General features: G+C 35.9%; 1 protein-coding gene across 6 annotated transcripts in view; it reads right to left on the bottom strand.

Annotated features, from left to right (window-relative positions):
- PPP2R3A (protein phosphatase 2 regulatory subunit B''alpha) overlaps positions 1-18,731 on the bottom strand; it is a 209,419-nt gene that overhangs the window by 64,264 nt on the left and 126,424 nt on the right. For all 6 annotated transcript variants that reach the window (XM_027061792.2, XM_027061790.2, XM_053221418.1 and 3 more), the window contains 3 exons: positions 14,883-14,957; positions 6,204-6,290; positions 2,239-2,395 (listed from right to left, as the gene is read on the bottom strand). In XM_027061792.2, the coding sequence (XP_026917593.1) occupies positions 2,239-2,395; positions 6,204-6,290; positions 14,883-14,957 (319 nt within the window). The remainder of the gene's footprint in view (positions 1-2,238; positions 2,396-6,203; positions 6,291-14,882; positions 14,958-18,731) is intronic.

Here is an 18,731-nt window from a genome sequence, read left to right on the forward strand (position 1 = left end):
CACAAACATACTTTTCATATATTCTTATTCCATAAAAGTCCAGGACATAACATACAATTTTATCTTAAGATAGCATGTTGCTTTTGATGGTAGATCCTAGAGAATCTATAGCAGTGTACCTCATTGTTGGTTCAAAATAACCAAAGCCTTTAGTTTTACCAAAAGGCTATGTCAATAGATCTCAGACCTAGGGATTTGGTGAGGACAGAATCTGTTGTTTTAAGAAGTGCCCCAGGCAATAGCATGTACACTAAAATTTCCAAATAAGTGATGAAGTTATTAGACAGTAGCTATCAGCATCTAATTCTTCTGCACACAGTTAGGTATAGTCAACCTAAAGGTAAAATTAATTTGGCTGAAGAATGTTGGGAATATGGGTGTCAGTAGAGCCATGCCTGGCCACAAAGCTTATATAAGGACCCTCTAGACTTTGGTGAACATTGGTTTATAATAATTTGTACTATACAAACAGAGGGCTGTATAGGAAAGGCATGGACATTTAATCCCAAAGCTAAAGTCTTTTTTACATTTGGAAGGTTTACCCTAAAATTGAAGATCATGTTGTCCCATTTAGGACAGGCTGATGGATTGCCAATTATGTAGTTTTGATGGGCTCTTCATCATGAAGGCTTAGATGCCTACTTATTTGGACATCATCACTTTAATATACCCTCTATTGGATTGTTATGTGTATATATACATTTTGGAACCTAATAAGAATTATGATTGTATCAGCTGGAGAGAGTGCTTTAGAGCCCATAAGGTTTGTATGACCTCATGTTACACAGATGATCTGGCCACCGGTGATTAGAAGGTGCACGGCTAATAAAGCTGACCCGATATGCCTGTGAATATCTCCATCTTTATGCTATTCTGGTGACAGCAAGATTATGACTACTTGAAAAAGGGAGGTATAGTACTAAAATGCTTGTTCATCAATAAGTACATCTGAGTATTTTCTCTTGATACCTGGTTGGCACCTGAGAATAGAGAGGAAGGACTCTTTTTTATATATGGAAAGTTCTATGATACTTAAGATCATATAGAATGAAACTCTTCTTAAGATGCAAACAGTTAATCACAGAGATACCAAATAACAGAAGTGAAATTCAATGTATTTAAGATTTGTACTCTGCTACACCTAAAGGGCTAAAGGCTGATTTAAAATAAATAGCAGTGCCTGAGAAGACATTTAAGAATAGAACAATCTTATGAGAATCTTATGAGACAATCTTATGAGAAAAGAATGAGTCAATGTATCTTGGTGCTTGAGGAAGAATATTTGCAGGTAATAGGTTATAAGTTTACTAACTGGTAAAAATGAAGCAAAATGAGTAGTATCATGTGATGTTTAATATTTTTGTTTTCTGATAAAAGAAAACACACAAAATTCATCTGTGGAGAAAATATCTATTCTGGATCTAAATCCCAAAAGGTAAGTTGTTATTAGTCCTTGAAAATACTGGCATATTATTTCATCCTTGTCTGTTTATAAATACTGTAAAATGGGAAACTTACAGGGTGTACATACACTCTCTTTCAAATAAACTACATAGGAATGGATCTAATTCAACTCATCACTAGAAAATAATCACCACAGAGTGCCTGGGTGGTGCAGTTGGTTAAGCATCCAACTCTCGGCTCAGGTCATAATCTCAATCTCCTGAGTATGGGCCCCACATGGGGCTCTGCACTGACAGTGCAGAACCTGCTTGGAATTCTCTCTCTCCCCTCTGTCTCTCCCCTGCACGTGCTCTCTCTTTCTCTCCTCTCTCTCCCAAAAACTAAAATAAACATACTAATTAAATTAATCAAAGACAATCAAAACAAAGACTCTAATTGCTTATTTACCTTAAGTCCCTTCTCCTACACTTGCCTTCTAAATGAAAAATCAATACCTTCACTCAGTCCCACTTAAAAATTCTTGGCTCTTTAAAGAGGACTTGATGGGGCACCTAGGTGGCTCAGTTGGTTGAGTGTCTGACTTCGGCTCAGGGTGTGAGTTCGAACCCCACATCGGGATCTCTGCTGTCAGTGTGGAGCCGGCTTTGGATCCTCTGTCCCCTCCCTCTTTGTACCTCCCCCACTCGCTCTCAAAAATAAATTAAAAAAAATTTTTTTTAAAAAGAGGACTTGATTAAAGAATTTAAGAAATGGGAATTTCTCATTCATGTAACAATTCAGACAACTCTTGCCTTCTTCAAAATAGTTAAGTCTTAACAACTATAAAACACTCACCCTGGTCATTATATCGAGATAAATCAGCCTGGCTGATGTAGAGGTCATGATCACTATCTAGCTCCCAGAATTTACAATAAATAACATAGAAATGTTCATAGGAGAAGTAATCTGTGATTTGGTTTATATCTTCCTCTTCTTCCAAAAGGGCTAGAGTCTGAAATAAAGTATGAAGAGAAGGATTAATTTATTTTAAAATTATGAAAACCAGCTTTGGCCATTATATAGAGTCTAATGAAGTTTTATTTTAAATTTAATTAAAATTTTTGGTTTTGGTACTAAACCAGGAACTGTAACAGGCACCCTCATCCTACCTTTAATCAACTGACCAATCTATAAACATTTACAAACTCTATATTATGCTTACCAAAGGGACAGATGCTGTGGAGGATTTAAAAGCAGGGAAAGGGAAGGACTGTTACCAAGGAGACTATATCCTGTCAGAGGTCCCCAAACTAGCAAACCAGAACACACAAGAGGCTGAAATAGATGGTCATGAACTGACATTGCTTTTAACTTTCCAAAATTATGAAGACTGGGCATCTCCTCTATTATGTAGAGTGGAAGTCTACATACAGGGTTTGGCTTTGTAATGAGATCAAGTTTACTATAAAGGAGACTTATGTATGGTACTGTGCTGATGTGCTGTGGCCTGGTGTGGAAAATATGGGGGATGGAGCTGCAGAGCCCTAGGCTGGAAGTAAACCGGGGTCTCCCCTGATTCACTGTGTACCCTGATGGAAAACACCAGAAACAATAATGCTAAACCCAGGCTTCTTAACAATTCTTACAATTATCATGCAAGTGGGCAGATAAATAGAGATGTTTTCAGAAATGAAAAATTCAGAAAGATATAAGAAACCATACGGAAACTTAGGAAATAGAAAAAACAAAAGGAGATGGCAGAAGTCAGATCAGATATATCAACAATCACAATAAATATAAATGAATAGAGTCTCCATATTAAAGCATTTTCAGATTGAGTATAAAAACCACCCCCCCCAAAAAAAACAGATCTAGATATATGCTATCCATAAGAGATAAATAAAATTTAAAAGGAAAGTTAAAAAAAAAGACAAATATTTACTAGCTAAATCTTAACAGCAACAACAAAAAAAACATGTCAATATGATTAGAAAATACAGTGGAATTAAAGGTGAAAAACATTATAAGGAACAAAGATAAATATTTCATAGTGCAAATAGATTACTTCAATAAAAAATTATGTTCCAAAATGTAAATACTGGGAAACCAATATGCCCTGACAAGCTGAGAACATAAATTATGAGACTAAAACTACTTAATGGAAGATTCTGCTGCCAGTAAAAATTATAAAGTCTACACAGAAACAAAGGAAAACCATGACATGGTAAAAGCAAAATATGGTATATAAAATTATACACACTAAGAATATGTAAAATCCATTTAATCTGCACATATATATGAGACAAGAAAAACACATACAAAAATGTTATTAGTTGTATTAGGGTGATAAAACAGGAATTTTTTTTGTTTTCCAAACAAGGCTTGTAATGTTTTGTTTTACAAAATGTTCTTTAACATGTATAAAGCAGAATATGTACATTAAAACAAATCTTGAGAAGCAGCTCTCATTTTAACCTACTGGATTGTCATAAAATGAAAAAGATGACTTCTGCTGTTGGTGAATGTGTGTGAACAGTACAGGTTTTTGGCAGGATCTATCAGACTGAAAATGTACATACCATTTGATCCAGGATTTTCCCTCCAGTAGTCTATTCTAGAAAAATTTTTTTTTAAATTTAATTTTTTAATGTTTATTTTTGAGAGAGACAGAGGGTCAGCGGGGGAGGGGCAGAGACAGAGAGGGACAGAGAGGGACAGACAGAGAGGGACAATCCAAAACAGGCTCTAGGCTCTGAGCTGTCAGCACAGAGCCCAACGTGGGGCTCAAACCATGAGATCATGACCTGAGACAAAGTCGGATGCTTAACCGACTGAGCCACTCAGGCACCCCTATTCTAGAAAGATTCTTAACAGGAGGAAAGTACAGGGATATTCACTGCATCTTTCCAAAGAAAAAATATGAAAATGACTTCAACATCTTCTAAAGGGGAGTATGTAATTTAGTTACGGTAGAACCATACCACAGATTATGCAGAAGAATCATAAAAATGAGATAGATTTATATGAATGGAAATGAAAAGAATGTCAAGATATACCGTTAGTGGAAAAAAACAAACTAACAGAATAGTGATCTCATATATTACAAAACCTCGTAACAGTAGCCATACAAAATAAAACTGTATACTTCATGTAAACATACAAGGGAATAAAACCACAGATAATGTGGGTTCTGTCTGGGAAAAGGAATGAAATGGCAGCGTAAAGAGATAAATAGTGACTTCTGCTGGTTATTCTAGATATGTCACGTACTTGAATGCTTCATGAGCATATACATTACGAGCATACATTCATGAATAATGCACTAATAGGAAGAATAAGGAGAGGGGTAGGGGAGAAGGGGAAAAATTAAACCATGTTCTAGGAAGAACATTTGAGTTCCGTTTCCAATTCAATCACTTACTTGCTGTGTGATCTTACCTGTCATTCAACCGTATCTGAGCCTCAAATTTTATCATCAGTTAAAAAAAATATATATTATAATAATGCTAGAAACTATAAACTCTAATGTGCTTCAGGAATGTGAGGGATTATCATCATTCTCAAGGTATGAAGCCTTTTTTATGGAATTACTGCCATTTTGACCCATCCCATATTACCTGCTGAGAGAGGCAGGCACCAGGTGTTCAATAAATATTAACAATCACTGTGATGATTACTATTCATTTTAGAATAAAAAAGGTGTGTATATGTATTATGGGCTGCTCATTTTGCCAAGTCTTCATTATTTTGTCTGTCTCAGATGAAGACATGGAAAAATAAAAGAGTACATAAGGTGGTATTATTACCCTAAGCTTCATTTAGTATGATTCATTGAAAATAAAATATTTCCTTTCAACCATGAACCATTCTTTAGATTAACAGAAGCTTCCACAGTCAGGCACGAAGATTACCTCAGTAAAAGGCTCCCACTAGTGGTCAACACTTTCATAGTAGGTAAAATAAATAAAAAAATTGAATGAAATGTGTCTTTCTTAAAAGAATTTTTAATATTTTTCTCCACTCCAGTAGGAGCTGGATAAAGAGTCATTGTCAAAAGGATCACGTTAAAATCCCTCTATTCCTTTTGCAAGGTCTTTCCTAACCCAGCCTGCCAGGCTGCATCACTGGTCAGTCTCTGCAGAGCCACCAGCCAGTAGACTGTTCCGTTTGAGACTTAAGACACTTTCATGCTTATGGGCCTTTGCTTATACTGCTCCCTCTATCTGGAATCCCCTTCTAATTTTTTATTTTGATAAACTCCCAATATCCTCCAAGGTCAAGATCACATGTCAGTCCTGTGAGGCCTTCTATGCATATTTGTTATCCATTTCTGTGAAAATTTTCCTCAGGTGTGACTGTGTGCTTTTCTTTTACTCCACATGCCTCAATACAAAAATCTCTGGTTATTCACCTTTGTTACCCCCAACACATCTCAGGTTATCCGATAAATGCTTAATGACTGAAAGTAGTGAAAGTGCTTTGCATGCAGTAAGCGCTCAAATACTTGTTAAATGAACTAATAGTATTATTTAAACTGCTCTTTTTTTAGGTTTATTTATTTTGAGAGAGAGAGAGCATGCATGTGCGAGCAAGCAGGGAAAGGGCGGGGTGGGGGAGAGAGGGGGACAGAGAGCAAGAGCGAGAGTGAGAGCGAGAGAGAAACCCAAGCAGGCCCCATGCTCAGCACAGAGCTCAACATGGGGCTCAGTCCCACGACCGTGAGATCATGACCTGAGCCAGTATCAAGTCTTGGACACTTAGCTGAGTCACCCAGGCTCCCCTTAATTGCTTTTATACATGAATTCCAATGAGAGACCTACTTGCAAAAAGTTGCTTTTTCTTATTTCTGTCGAAGTTATTTTTCCACTCCAAGATCTGTTGACTGTGTAGAATATTCTCTGAATAACCTGGTTCCAAAAGGAAAACAAACCAAATAAAAAAATTGAAGATAACTATTACTTTACCAAAAGCCATCTTATGAATGTACCTTGAACAAAAAGCTGTGTTTTGGTTTTCTGATTATGTCAAGCGTAATTTCTAATAAAAATTAACACTGTATTTTAAAAACTAGAACCATGTAATTTACATCTGCCCCTATAATTCCAAGAAGAATAAAAAGATATTCTTTGTTCATAAGTCTGCATTCCAGCTGCCTATATGTCACTTTATTTAACTCTCATCTTATACATTGATGCCTGATTCAAGCAGTGCTTACTGGGCTGGATGTTTTGGGAAGGTAAATGAGGTAGGAAATACACACTGGGTTGGCTTAACAATTGGTGGGTCAGAAGAATGGCTCCCAACATAGTCTGATTCAAGAGGGCATTATTCTGGTTATTTTAGCCTTATTCACTAGAATCTTAAAGACTTCCAGTCTTCCAGCCTCTCTCTGGAAACTCAAATACATCTGGGATATCTCCTACCAAGTCCATGCTTGGCCATGAACAATTCTGTTATTAGCTAGGGTTTTAAAAGAGCTTAACAACAGACCGTGGACAGGACGAGAGAGGAGGGAATGGATTGCAAATGTGTTTGAGATTGACAACGTGTGTGTTGTGGTACAGGAGAGTACTGGAGAAGGAAGACAAAGCTGCCATCCTGGAGGGAGGAGGCCACAGTGTATTCCTAACAATTTTACCTGGGGTTATGCCCACCCATTTAATTTCCCTTTGACTTTTTTTTTTTTTTTTTACTTTTTTGTTTTTTTTTTCTTTTCTCAAAAAAAAAAAAAGGCAGCAAGAGCAACTTGAATAGTTTTTGACACTTTGCCTTTGATTTTGATTGTCAAATAAAACAGAAATCCTGTATCATTGGTGGTTTTATCATGGAAAAGATTAGATCCTTTTTAAAAGTTATTTGGTGCAAGAAGAACAAAAAAGGGAAGACATTTGGACATCTACACAAATAGGCGTAATGGGGGACTACACCACCATTCCCCTTCTGGATTCTTTAGCAAAGACAGTGATTCTCGAACACGGCAGGGAAATACCAGCCTCAGAATGAAGGCCCAAATTTCTGTTGCCCAGCTTTCCTTATCCTACTTCTGCTATCAGGGCTAACTCCTGACCCTTCAAAATCTAGCTCAACTTGCCAACTCCACAGGAAGCCCTAAAACAGGGACTAGGGTAGAGAGAGCTCTGTCTTCCGTGCTCCAATTGTCATGCGAGTCTCCTTCCGTTCTTCCTGTGGTTATATTCTAAACACACTGGTGTGGTCAGACACCTATCATCACCTCCAAACTCCAAAGTACCAGGTCTTTCTTGACTTGCATCCCAGTGCCTGATAATGGTGCTTTGCATATATCAGATAGCTAATATTTGCTTGATACATTTTTTATTTGAGGAATAATTGACATACATTAGTTTCAGGTATACATGATTACATATATTTATATACTGCAAAATGATCACCATATATAGTTACAGAATTTTTTTTCTTGTGATAAGAACTCTTTACTCTCTTAGCAACTTTCAAATATGCAATATATTTGTATTTTTGTGCTGCATATTATTAACTATATATAGTATATACAGTATTAACTATAGTCATCATGCTGTACTTTATATTCCCATGACTTATTTACTCTATAACTGGAAGTTTGTACCTTTTAACTCCCTCTTCACCCATTTTGCCCCACCTACCCCCTGCCTTTGGAAACCACCAATCTGTTTTCTATATCTATGAGCTTAACTTTGTTTTTTTGTGTGTGTTTTTTTGGATTCCACATATAAGAGAGATCATACAGTATCTGTCTCTGACTGACTTATTTCACTTAGTGTAATATTTTCAGAGTTGATCTGTGTTGTTGCAGATGGCAAGATTTCATGAGTTAAGGGTGCCAACCCTGGCCATGTGTGCAGTTGAGATTCCACATATACCTTTTGACTCCCCCAAAACTTAACTACTAATAGCTTACTGTTGACTATAAGCCTTACAAATAACAAAAACAGCTGATTAACATATATTCTGTACATGGTATATGTACTGTATAACTGTATTCTTACAATAAAGCTAGAGAAAATATTAAGAAAATCATAAGAAAGAGAAAATATATTTACAGTGCTATAAAGAAAATCTGCATATAAATGGACCCATGCCGTTCAAACCCATGTTGTTCAAGGGTCAACTGTATGTATATACCTCATCTTCTTTATCCATCCACTGAGGAACACTTAGGTTGTTTCCATATTGTGGCTACTGTAAATAATGTTGCAATGAACATGGGGTGCATTTATCTTTTTGAGTTGGTATCTTTTTTTCTTCAGATAAATACCCTGCAGTAAAATTGCTGGATCATACAGTGGTTGTATTTTTAATTTTTTGAAGAATCTCATACAGTCTTCCATAGTGGGTGAACAAATTTACATCCACACCAAAAGTGCACAAGGGTTCCTTTTTTTCTACATCCTTGCCAACACTTGTTATTTTCCTGTCTTTTTGTTATTAGTCATTCTAACAGGTGTGAGGTGACATCTCATTGTGGTTTTGATTTGCATTTCCCTGATGATTAGTGCTGTTGAGCACCTTTTCATGTACCTGTTGGCCATCTGTATGTCTTCCTTAGAAAACTGCTTGATAAATTAATGAGGTTTGAGAGTTGTGTAACAAAGACTTTCATATTGTACCTGTGATAAAGACATATGGGTTGGATTTGTAGCTAGTTGAATAACTCTAGTCAGCATTGTAAGTAGCAGATGGATGCCAACCCAAGAAAGGTCTCTAATTAGTATTTCATATAAATCCGTACTGTTGTTTGTGACTTACAGATAGATAGATGGCATATAAAGTGTACAGAAAACGTAAAACAGAGAAGGGTAACTATATTCAAAATTATTGTAAAGGATACTATTAATTTAGTAATTTTTACTCTGGAGGAAAAAGTAAGACTAGAGTGTACCTGTGACCATGATCTGAATGGCTGACTATCAGGTGGGAGATTTGTCTCTGTGTTGCACCAGAAACACAACTAAAACTACTGGATACTCTTTATACTAAAATGCTTTAAAATAAGCAAGAATTTCCTAAAATTAGCCCTATGAAGCAATGGGTTGTATAAAGTAGTAAGGTTTCTTCTCACCACAATTATTTAAAACAGGATTCCTGCATTAGATTCAAGCTAGGACTAGCTGGTATGTAATTTCTCTATTGGCTCCAATCATTCAGAATCTGACTTGAGGTGTTTCAGGGCAGAAAATGTGGCTTACTCAACAATGCATTCTTAACACTAGCTTGGCAAAAGTTCATATAAAAAAGATGGAGGCTTTTTAGCACAGAAATTATATATATGAAAATAAACATTAAGAATACCATTTATCATAGTTCCATGACTCCTCTCTCAAGTAAAAGTCAATTTCAATACATATTATTACACCAAAGTTTTATGTGTTGATTATATTTTTATCCTTATTATTTGATTTTGATTATAAATTTTCTTAACGTTTGAGTTTCCTACCAGTATTTCGTATTTATATACTTTTCAAATATATTATTTTGGGATGTACTGTGTTACACTTAAAATCATAAAGTTTTGACCTGTATTTATTTTTGCTTATTATTCATTTTTTAAAGAATTTTTAAAATTAATGTTTTGACTGTTAAGCATTTCCTATTTTTAGCCCCTAACTTACTTATCTAATAATATTAAAAAATGTATTCCTTTTCCATAGTCTAAATCTCTTTATTCAGTAGCCCCACTTCATCAGCACGTTTATTGGTTTCCACATTACTGATTCAGCATTTTAGCTTATTTAGGTAAGGATACCATCTAGTGGTGAGAACATGTAGCTGCTTGGTTCTACATCAATTACCCTTTTTTTCCCCCCTAATTTTGTTCTACAACTCTTAGGTAAATAAAAAAGAAATGAATCCCAATTTTAAAAATAGCAAACAAAATTTAAAAATTAATAATAGTAAAAATAATTGTTTATTAGCAGTGAGCGGAATGAAATTCGACAATTTTTTTTTTACCAAGGGATCTCCAGTTAACTTGATAGTTTGACTCTTAAATCAGTTTCCTTTCTTTTGCTTTGTATCTATTGAGCTGGAAACCTCTAATTTACAAGTATAGGTCACCAGGAATGCAAGTAAGTGTGTGGTGGCTCTATCAGACAGGTTTTGACAAGTGGATTGGATGAAGACAAAGAAATTAGAGATTGCTCATTGTAGGTAACCAAAATGCAGATGAACAGACTCAAATGGTTCTTCTACCCGACAGGAAGTGGTGAAAAGATTCTTAATCCACTCTGGTTAATACGGCTCTGAAAAGTATTTCTTCATGGTCTTCTGCAGAATGTGTACTTAAAAAAAATCTAATACACATTTCTTCCTTTCTCTGTCAAGAGGAGAAGTTCTCAAGGGGAAAGAGGCAAGCTGTTAGTAATCAGCAGTCTCCACCACAATTTAGTCATCTTAGGAAATATCAGTACATTGTCCTCAGCAATTAAAATCCTGGCATTTTGGTCTGAAGTGATGGCTTCAGGCCAATCAAGACATTGAATACATCGCTAAGACATCATCAGAGGAAGCCAGAGAATGTCTTTGCTGCCAGCACCAATATCACAAAGAAGTATTTTCAATCTCATTGCTTATTTTATTTTTCAACGTTTATTTATTTTTGGGACAGAGAGAGACAGAGCATGAACGGGGGAGGGGCAGAGAGAGAGGGAGACACAGAATCGGAAACAGGCTCCAGGCTCTGAGCCATCAGCCCAGAGCCCGACGCGGGGCTCGAACTCACGGACCGCGAGATCGTGACCTGGCTGAAGTCGGACGCTTAACCGACTGCGCCACCCAGGCGCCCCTCTCATTGCTTATTTTAAAAACTCCTATGAGCACCTCTTCCCTCAGAAGTCAGCATATGCCAGTTAGGATAAGCAGTATCTTTTATTCACTGGCAATTTCTTTGCATGGCATGTGAAACTGCAAACTCAAGACTGTAAGTTGCTAGTATTTCCAATTTTCATTTCCATTCACTTTCAAGAGACTTATTTTTCAAATGCTAACTTGTCTCTGGAAATAAAGAAGAATACGGAGTAATTTTGGGTGCATTCTCTTGAGTAGTGATGTTCTTTTTGCTGTATGCATAGTTGGTGCTCTCTCCTTCCGTCTAAAAACAGCTGGCAAAATAATTAACTAAACAAATGAAAAGTCTTTTCCTATAGCACAGGTTTTTAGTGATAAATAGAAATAAAAAGTTGACCAACTTTTCTTCATCATATGAGTGCCACACATAAGCTAATATTTGAGTCATACTTTGTGTCAGTTTCTTCCAACTAAACAAAGTAAAATAACTGAATAATTCTGACACGCAAACAAAAGACTATACTAATTGTTCTACATCATATGGCACTGAGATTATATAACATTCAATAAATTAATTTAGATTTTTCTGAGATATCTGTCTTAAATTTCAAGCTCGATCTTCCTAAGTATCTTAGAAATAGCATGATCTGATCAGTTTTTGCTACGAGCAGGATGGAGAATGATGCCTCTCTCGTTCACTTTTATGCCGTTAACAACATTTCATTAATTTCATACTAGAAAACCTATTTTGCATTTCTTCTAGAAAAACTCACTGTACTCTGAAGTAATGCTTAAGTTCCAATGACTTCATGCCATTATTTGACCAGATTTCCCAATAGAAAAGGCACTGGGGAGAATAGATAACCAGTCCTTTAATAAAATTCTGTTTCCAGATATTCATGTGATACATTTTATATGCATTTTCTTTATTTATTTAATTTTTAAAAATGTTTATTTATTTTGAGAGAGAGCGAGCGAGTGAGCATGAGTGGGGAAGAGCAGAGAGAGAGACAGAGAGAGAGATAGGGAGGGAGGGAGGGAATCCCAAGCAGGCTCCACACTGTCAGTGCAGAGCCTGTAGCAGGGCTCTAAACTACCCAGGCGCCCCTGCATTTTCCTTTTTTAGATGGTACTATGAAGTTATCACAATAGATGCACTTATCTTAGTACACAGAGATTCATATTCTACAGTCTCAGTTGGATCTTGTTTACTATTTATGATATGATGCTGTTTTGAATCACCCTGTTATCATTATTTCATCACAATTGTTTTATACTTTTGTAATTATTTTTTTTTTTTAATTCTTTATTTTTTAAATTTATTTTTTGTCAGAGAGAGACAGAGCGTGCGCAGGGGAGGGGCAGAGAGAGAGAGACAGAAACAAAGAATCTGAAGCAGGCTCCAGGCTCTGAGCTGTCAGCACAGCCGAATCGACTGAGCCATCCAGGCGCCCCAGTATTTCTGAGTAATGATGGATTTAGTTTTGTGAATTGGGGATAAAGAAGCATAATAATAACAGAGTATAAATTTTAAAGATATAAATAATATGCAAATACCATGAAAATGTGTGAGCAGAGATAATTAATTGTATTCTGTTAAGTGACCAATTTAGTTCTCTTTGTTCAATGATTAACATGACAGAATTTCTAGGAAAATATGAATTATATGTGAACAAAACTGTTTCATGGCTTTTTATTCTGAAATTATAAAACTTCCTGGAGACCACTTGCTAGATGACCACAGACCATCATGGGTCCAAGGATCATACTTCAACAAATAGAAGGTGTAGGGAAAGAAAATTTATCTCTATATTATAATTCTATTATTTAAACATTTTTTCTAAGAATAAATTCCAATAAAGAGCTCTTCTGTAGACAGAATTTTCTGAATTGGTAGAAGGTTGAGCTGGATTATCTCTAAGATCTTTTCCAGCACTTAAGATTTTAAATTATGCTATTAATATGCCCTGGATTTATAGAACAATCAACAATCAGAACCAATAATTCCCTACGGGATTGAAGCCAGAGTTAATGTGTAGAATTCTTAAGCATATATAATTTCATTTATTCACTCAATAAATACTGTGTATCTAATATGTGCTAGTCCTTATTCTAGGTATTGGAATTCTGCAGTGAAAGATATAGACAAATTCCCTGCTCTAATGGAGTTTCTACGACAGAGAAGGAGAATTTAAAATTTAAATATCAGATGATATATGAGCTAAGAAGAAAAATAAAGCAGAACAAATGAATAGAGAGAGAGTATAGGGGCGGGGGCAGAGGGAGAAGAAGGGTGAAGAAGAAAAGGCCTCACTAATAAGGGAATATCTGAGCATATAGCTGCATGAAGTAAAGGAGCAAAGTCATGCAGAAATCTGTAGGAAGACTATTTCAGGCAGAGGAAAGAGTAAGAAAAAGCACCTGAGGCAGTGGAGTTGGTTTGTTCCAGGACACCACTATGGCCAAAGCACAGTAAAGGAGGGGCAGGGTAATAGGAGAGATGAGATTACATATGTTGTAAGGGTGTGTGTGTGTGTGTGTGTGTGTGTGTGTGTGTGTGTGTGGCAGGGGTTGGGGGGGGTATTAGGGAGAGTCTTGGCAAGGAAGAACGTTGGCTTTTACTCTGAGATGGAAACCACTGGAGGGTTTGAACAGAGGAGTGACATGATCTTACATTTTCAAAGGATTACTCTGCTTTGTGGGACTACACTTTAGGGCAACGAAGGTATAAGCAGGAAGGCCAATTAGAAGTAATCCAAGTGAGAAACAAGGGTGACTGTACCAGGGCGACTGTGGTGGCAGGAAGTTAGTACAGTGGTGTGGTTAACAGTCAAAAATAACTTGAGATAGTCTTAGAAGACAGTGACACCTTCTGGCTCAAAGAAAGACTTACAAAGTTTCACAACAGAAGAGAGCCAATGTAAAAGCCAAGAATGAAGTTCCTAAAGGAGAAAAATGGTAGTATTCTGTAGCTTGACAGAACCCAAGATATTCATGGTCAACAAAAAGTACCCTGAGAAGGTTCTCCTCAGAGGTGACTGCCTTGTAATATTATTTGAAGATGTAAGCCAGATACAAGGGCTATCTCGCTTGAGTGTGGCTATGACAGAGGGGTTTGTCCTGGGGCTCATCTTTGGAATTCCTCTAAAGATAATCTGGGAGCTTGGGCAAAGATGCCAATGTGGTTGCAATGTGCACTCCAGGCCTGTGTGCTCTGACTCATAATTCATGCCTTGCCTATGACTAGTCAGCATGTTCTGTTAAATTCTTATATGATTTGTTTTCTAATTACATGTAGCTATTTCTCATTATCATTTCCGGTTCTAACTTTGAGACACATCTTTTTCTGGGAAAGACATATCTTTTTCTGGGAAAGGGTTATGAAATTTCTTTTCAGTATTATTTGCAAATGCTAAATGTCAATATCAATAACAAAGCAAAAAGGTACCTCACAAGACCAGACAGGATGAATATATTACTCTAATTTTGTAGACAAGAGACCTCTTAAGCACTTAGTACTTATAAGAATGAAAATAGACATAAATCATGAATCCAATTTTACTGTACCTTCCTTCCACTTAAAATAATCATTATAGTCCATGTTACTTTTTGCATAAAGATCTGAAAGCCTGAATAGTAGACAGTGATAAAAAGGAAACTTGGAGAGTTATATTGAGACAAAAGTGGACCCAGCCTACCGTGGTGATGTAGCGAGAGTGGAATTCTGGAGCATCTTTCAGGAACGTGAGGCCAGGGTGTGTATCTACCACATCCTAAAGAAGATTAAAACCAAAACCAAATTAACAAACACACCAAAAAACAAAAAAAAACTAAACGCCAACAGAATTTTTCCTTCCTGTAGAGTAAGAATTTTTCCTTCCAGTTGAGCAAACCTGCTATTTTTGGAATACTGAACAATGCACTTAAAATTTAACACTTTATTAAATACAAATTTTATTACAAGCATACTTATGTGTGCTTTTTGATATGCTAGTATACTTCAATAAAACATTAAAATTGTAATTTAACTATATTTGGTGGTTTGTGAATCAAATATCTTAGAGATATGTAATTCTAACATGTCAAGGCATGTCAGGGAAATTCACCACACAGATTCTGGGGTAGGGGTGGTTAAGAGAAATTTACACACACAAGTGACAAGACACAAGCCAACTATAATGATTCTTTCTTAACCTAGAGACATGGGAAATATCGGAGGAAAAAAAAATAGCCATGTAGCCAAGTAGTTTGAAATCTATGTTAAATTGTATGGGTCAGCTAATGTACATCAGAATAACTGTGTGGACAAATCTATTTTTAATTTAGGATTTTAGTTTTATTTTAAAATCTGCTTTTTCTCATGGAAGACTATTAGAATTTTAAAACCCTGAAATACCATTTTTCTTTTCTTTTTTCTTTTTAATGTTTGTTTATTTTTGAGTGAGAGACAGAGCATGAGCGGGGGAGGGGCAGAGAGAGAGAGGGAGACACAGAATCTGAAGGAGGCTCCAGGCTCTGGGCTGTCAGCACAGAGTTTGATGTAGGGCCCGGACTCATGAACTGCGAGATCATGACCTGAGTTGAAGTTGGACACTTAACCGACTGAGCCACCCAGGCGACCCAACCATTTTTATTTTCTAATTAGATTTTAAAGCACTTTGAATAAACCTGGAAAACCTATTGGAGATGATTATTGTTAATTTAATAACCAGAGGCAACAGCAATGCCAACATAGATATAATCTATTAATTGGTTATAAATGGACAGACATCAATTATTATCTCTTTTCTTCGATTCTTCAGAATGGTTAGCTATACATACCTACCAACACAGTCTCAAAGCAATGGACCTTACTATTTAACTTTTTATTTGGAAATAACTTTAGACCAAGGGAAAAGTTACAAAAATATTAGAGATTTCTATGCCCTTCTCCCAGCTTTCCATAATGGCAACAACTTACAAACCATAGTATAATGATCAAAACTAGGAAATGAACATCGATACAATACTACACTACAGACATTATTCAAATTTTACCAGCTTTTCCCTTAGTGTTTTTTTCTGTTCCAGGATCCTAGTTTAGTTCTTGTGTCTCATTGTCTCATGGAACTCTGACAGTTCCTCAGTCTTGTATTTTATGATTTTGACATTCTTAATGAGTCCTGGTCAATTATTCTGTAGAATGTCTCTCAACATGGTTTTGTCTGATGTTTTCTCATGATTAGATTAAGATTACACATTTTCAGCAGGTATATGACAGAAGTGGTATTGTGTCCTTTTCAGTCATATGAGAGTATGATGTAGATATGTCTTATATCTTGTAGACTTAATGTTGATCACATTTGGCTGAAATGGTGACTGCTGGGTTTGCTATCTTATTTTCCCTCAATAGTTAATAAATCTTGTAGGGGGAGATACTTGGAGACTCTGCTAATATCCTGTTTCTCTGCAAATTTTTGCCCAGTGATATTAGCAGTCATTTGTAGAACCTATGACACTTATACTGTGGTGTTTATTTTGTATTTTCCTCATTCTTTCTACATTTATTAACTAGAATTCTTTTGTAAGGAAGAGCTATCCCTCCTCTCCCACATATTTATTTGTTCAGTTCATATCAGTATAGATTCATGGGTATTTACTTTATTCTATGGGTTACAATCCAACACTATAATTATTTATTTTGTTGCTCAAATTGATATTGCTGTGGCCACTGGGAACTCAATCAGGACATGCCCCATCCTTTTGCAAGCACTTTTATACTTTCTGGTATCACAACATGGTCCAGGCTCATATTATATTTTCCTTGTTACAATCCTGGAATCAACCCTTTTCCCCAAATAGCCCTGGGTCCTTTATTGGGAAATGGTATTTAAAAACCATGTAGAAATCTGGGTGCTAGATGTGCTCATTACTTCTAGGGTGTCACTGCTCCTGGACCCTCTTAGCAGGAAGAACTAGGAATATATGTATGTACAGCAGCCCTCCCCTTATCTGCTGGGGAGATGTTCCAAGACTCCCAGGGGCTGCCTGAAATTACAAACAGTAGTGAACCCTATATATACTATGTTTTTTCCTATACATATGATAAAGTTTAATTTATCAATTAGGCCCAGTAAGAGGTTAACAACAATAATGAAATAATTATAACAATATACTGCAATAAAAGTTATGTGAATATGATTTCTCTCTCAAAATATCTCATTGTACTACTCTACTCAACTTTTTACTTGTGATATGAGATGATAAAACGCCTCACGGTGAGATGAAATGAGGTGATTAACTTAGGCATTGTGACGTAGCCTTGGGCCACTACTCACCAACCGACATTATGTCAGGAGGATCATCTGCTTCTAGACTGCAGTTACCTCAATAACTGAATAAATGAAACTGCATATAAAGGGGGAACTCCGTATACTAATCCACGCATACACACTTCTATTTCTTTCTATATTTATCTATTTATGCTAAAAACTATGTAATCATATAGATAATGGGTTCTAACCACCAGGTTCATTCTAACCTTCCCTCTTTCCTTTGTAACTTTAACGGAACGGCCAACCTATATTGCACTGAGAAACAAATTTACTAAAGAGAGTACAGTATTTGTGCATAGTTCTTTTTGTCGTTAGTCATATGGTATCCAATTAAAATACTGTTTTCCAGGGTTACTTAGGTTAGCTCTCTCCTGTTCTTCCTTCATCCTCTTTGATGTGGTTATAATACAGTTTAGTTCATTTGCTACTGTTTATTACTTTATTCTGAGTTTCTTTCCCACAGTTACAGGTTGATTTTAATTCATTATTTCTTAGAGGGAGAGTATTTGAACATTACTATGGTTCTACAAGTCAAAGCTAACATAGAATTGACATCGTAACAATTTCAAGTTCTCCCACTCATAAAGACCTCTCTCTCCATTTATATAAATCTTATTTCATGTCTCTCAGCAAGGTTTTGCTGTTTTTAGTGTATAGGTCTTGCACACCTTTGTCAGATTCATCTCTAAGTATTTAATATTTTTGGGTGGTATTACAAATGGCATTCAATTTCCAATTTCTGTTGCTGGTATATGGAAGGAGAATTGATTTTTGTATTCTGATCATGTCATCTGTAAACTTTCCAAACTCTCTTATTAAATAGTTTTAGCAGCATCCCACAAATTTTGACATGTTCTCATTCAGTTCAAGATAATTCTTAATTTTCCTTTTGATTTCTTCTCTGACTCATGGGTTATTTAAAAGTGCTAGTTATCAAATATTTGGAGAATTTTCAAAGATCTTTCATGATTTCTAATTTAATCCCATTAAAGTCAAAGAAATCCTTTATTCTGTGATGATTCAGTTTATGAACTAAATTTTGAAAATTTATTGAGATTTCTTCTATGGCCCAGAATATGGTCTATCTTGGTAAATATTCTGTGTACATGTTAAAGGAACGTGTATTCTACTGCTGATTGGTAAAGAGTAATATAAATGTCAATTAGGTCAAGTTGGTTCATAGTATTGTTCAAATGTTCTATATCCTTATTGATTTCTCTCAACTTGTTCATT

Source organism: Acinonyx jubatus, chromosome C2 (genome assembly GCF_027475565.1).
Source record: "Acinonyx jubatus isolate Ajub_Pintada_27869175 chromosome C2, VMU_Ajub_asm_v1.0, whole genome shotgun sequence".
Lineage (NCBI taxonomy): Eukaryota > Metazoa > Chordata > Mammalia > Carnivora > Felidae > Acinonyx > Acinonyx jubatus.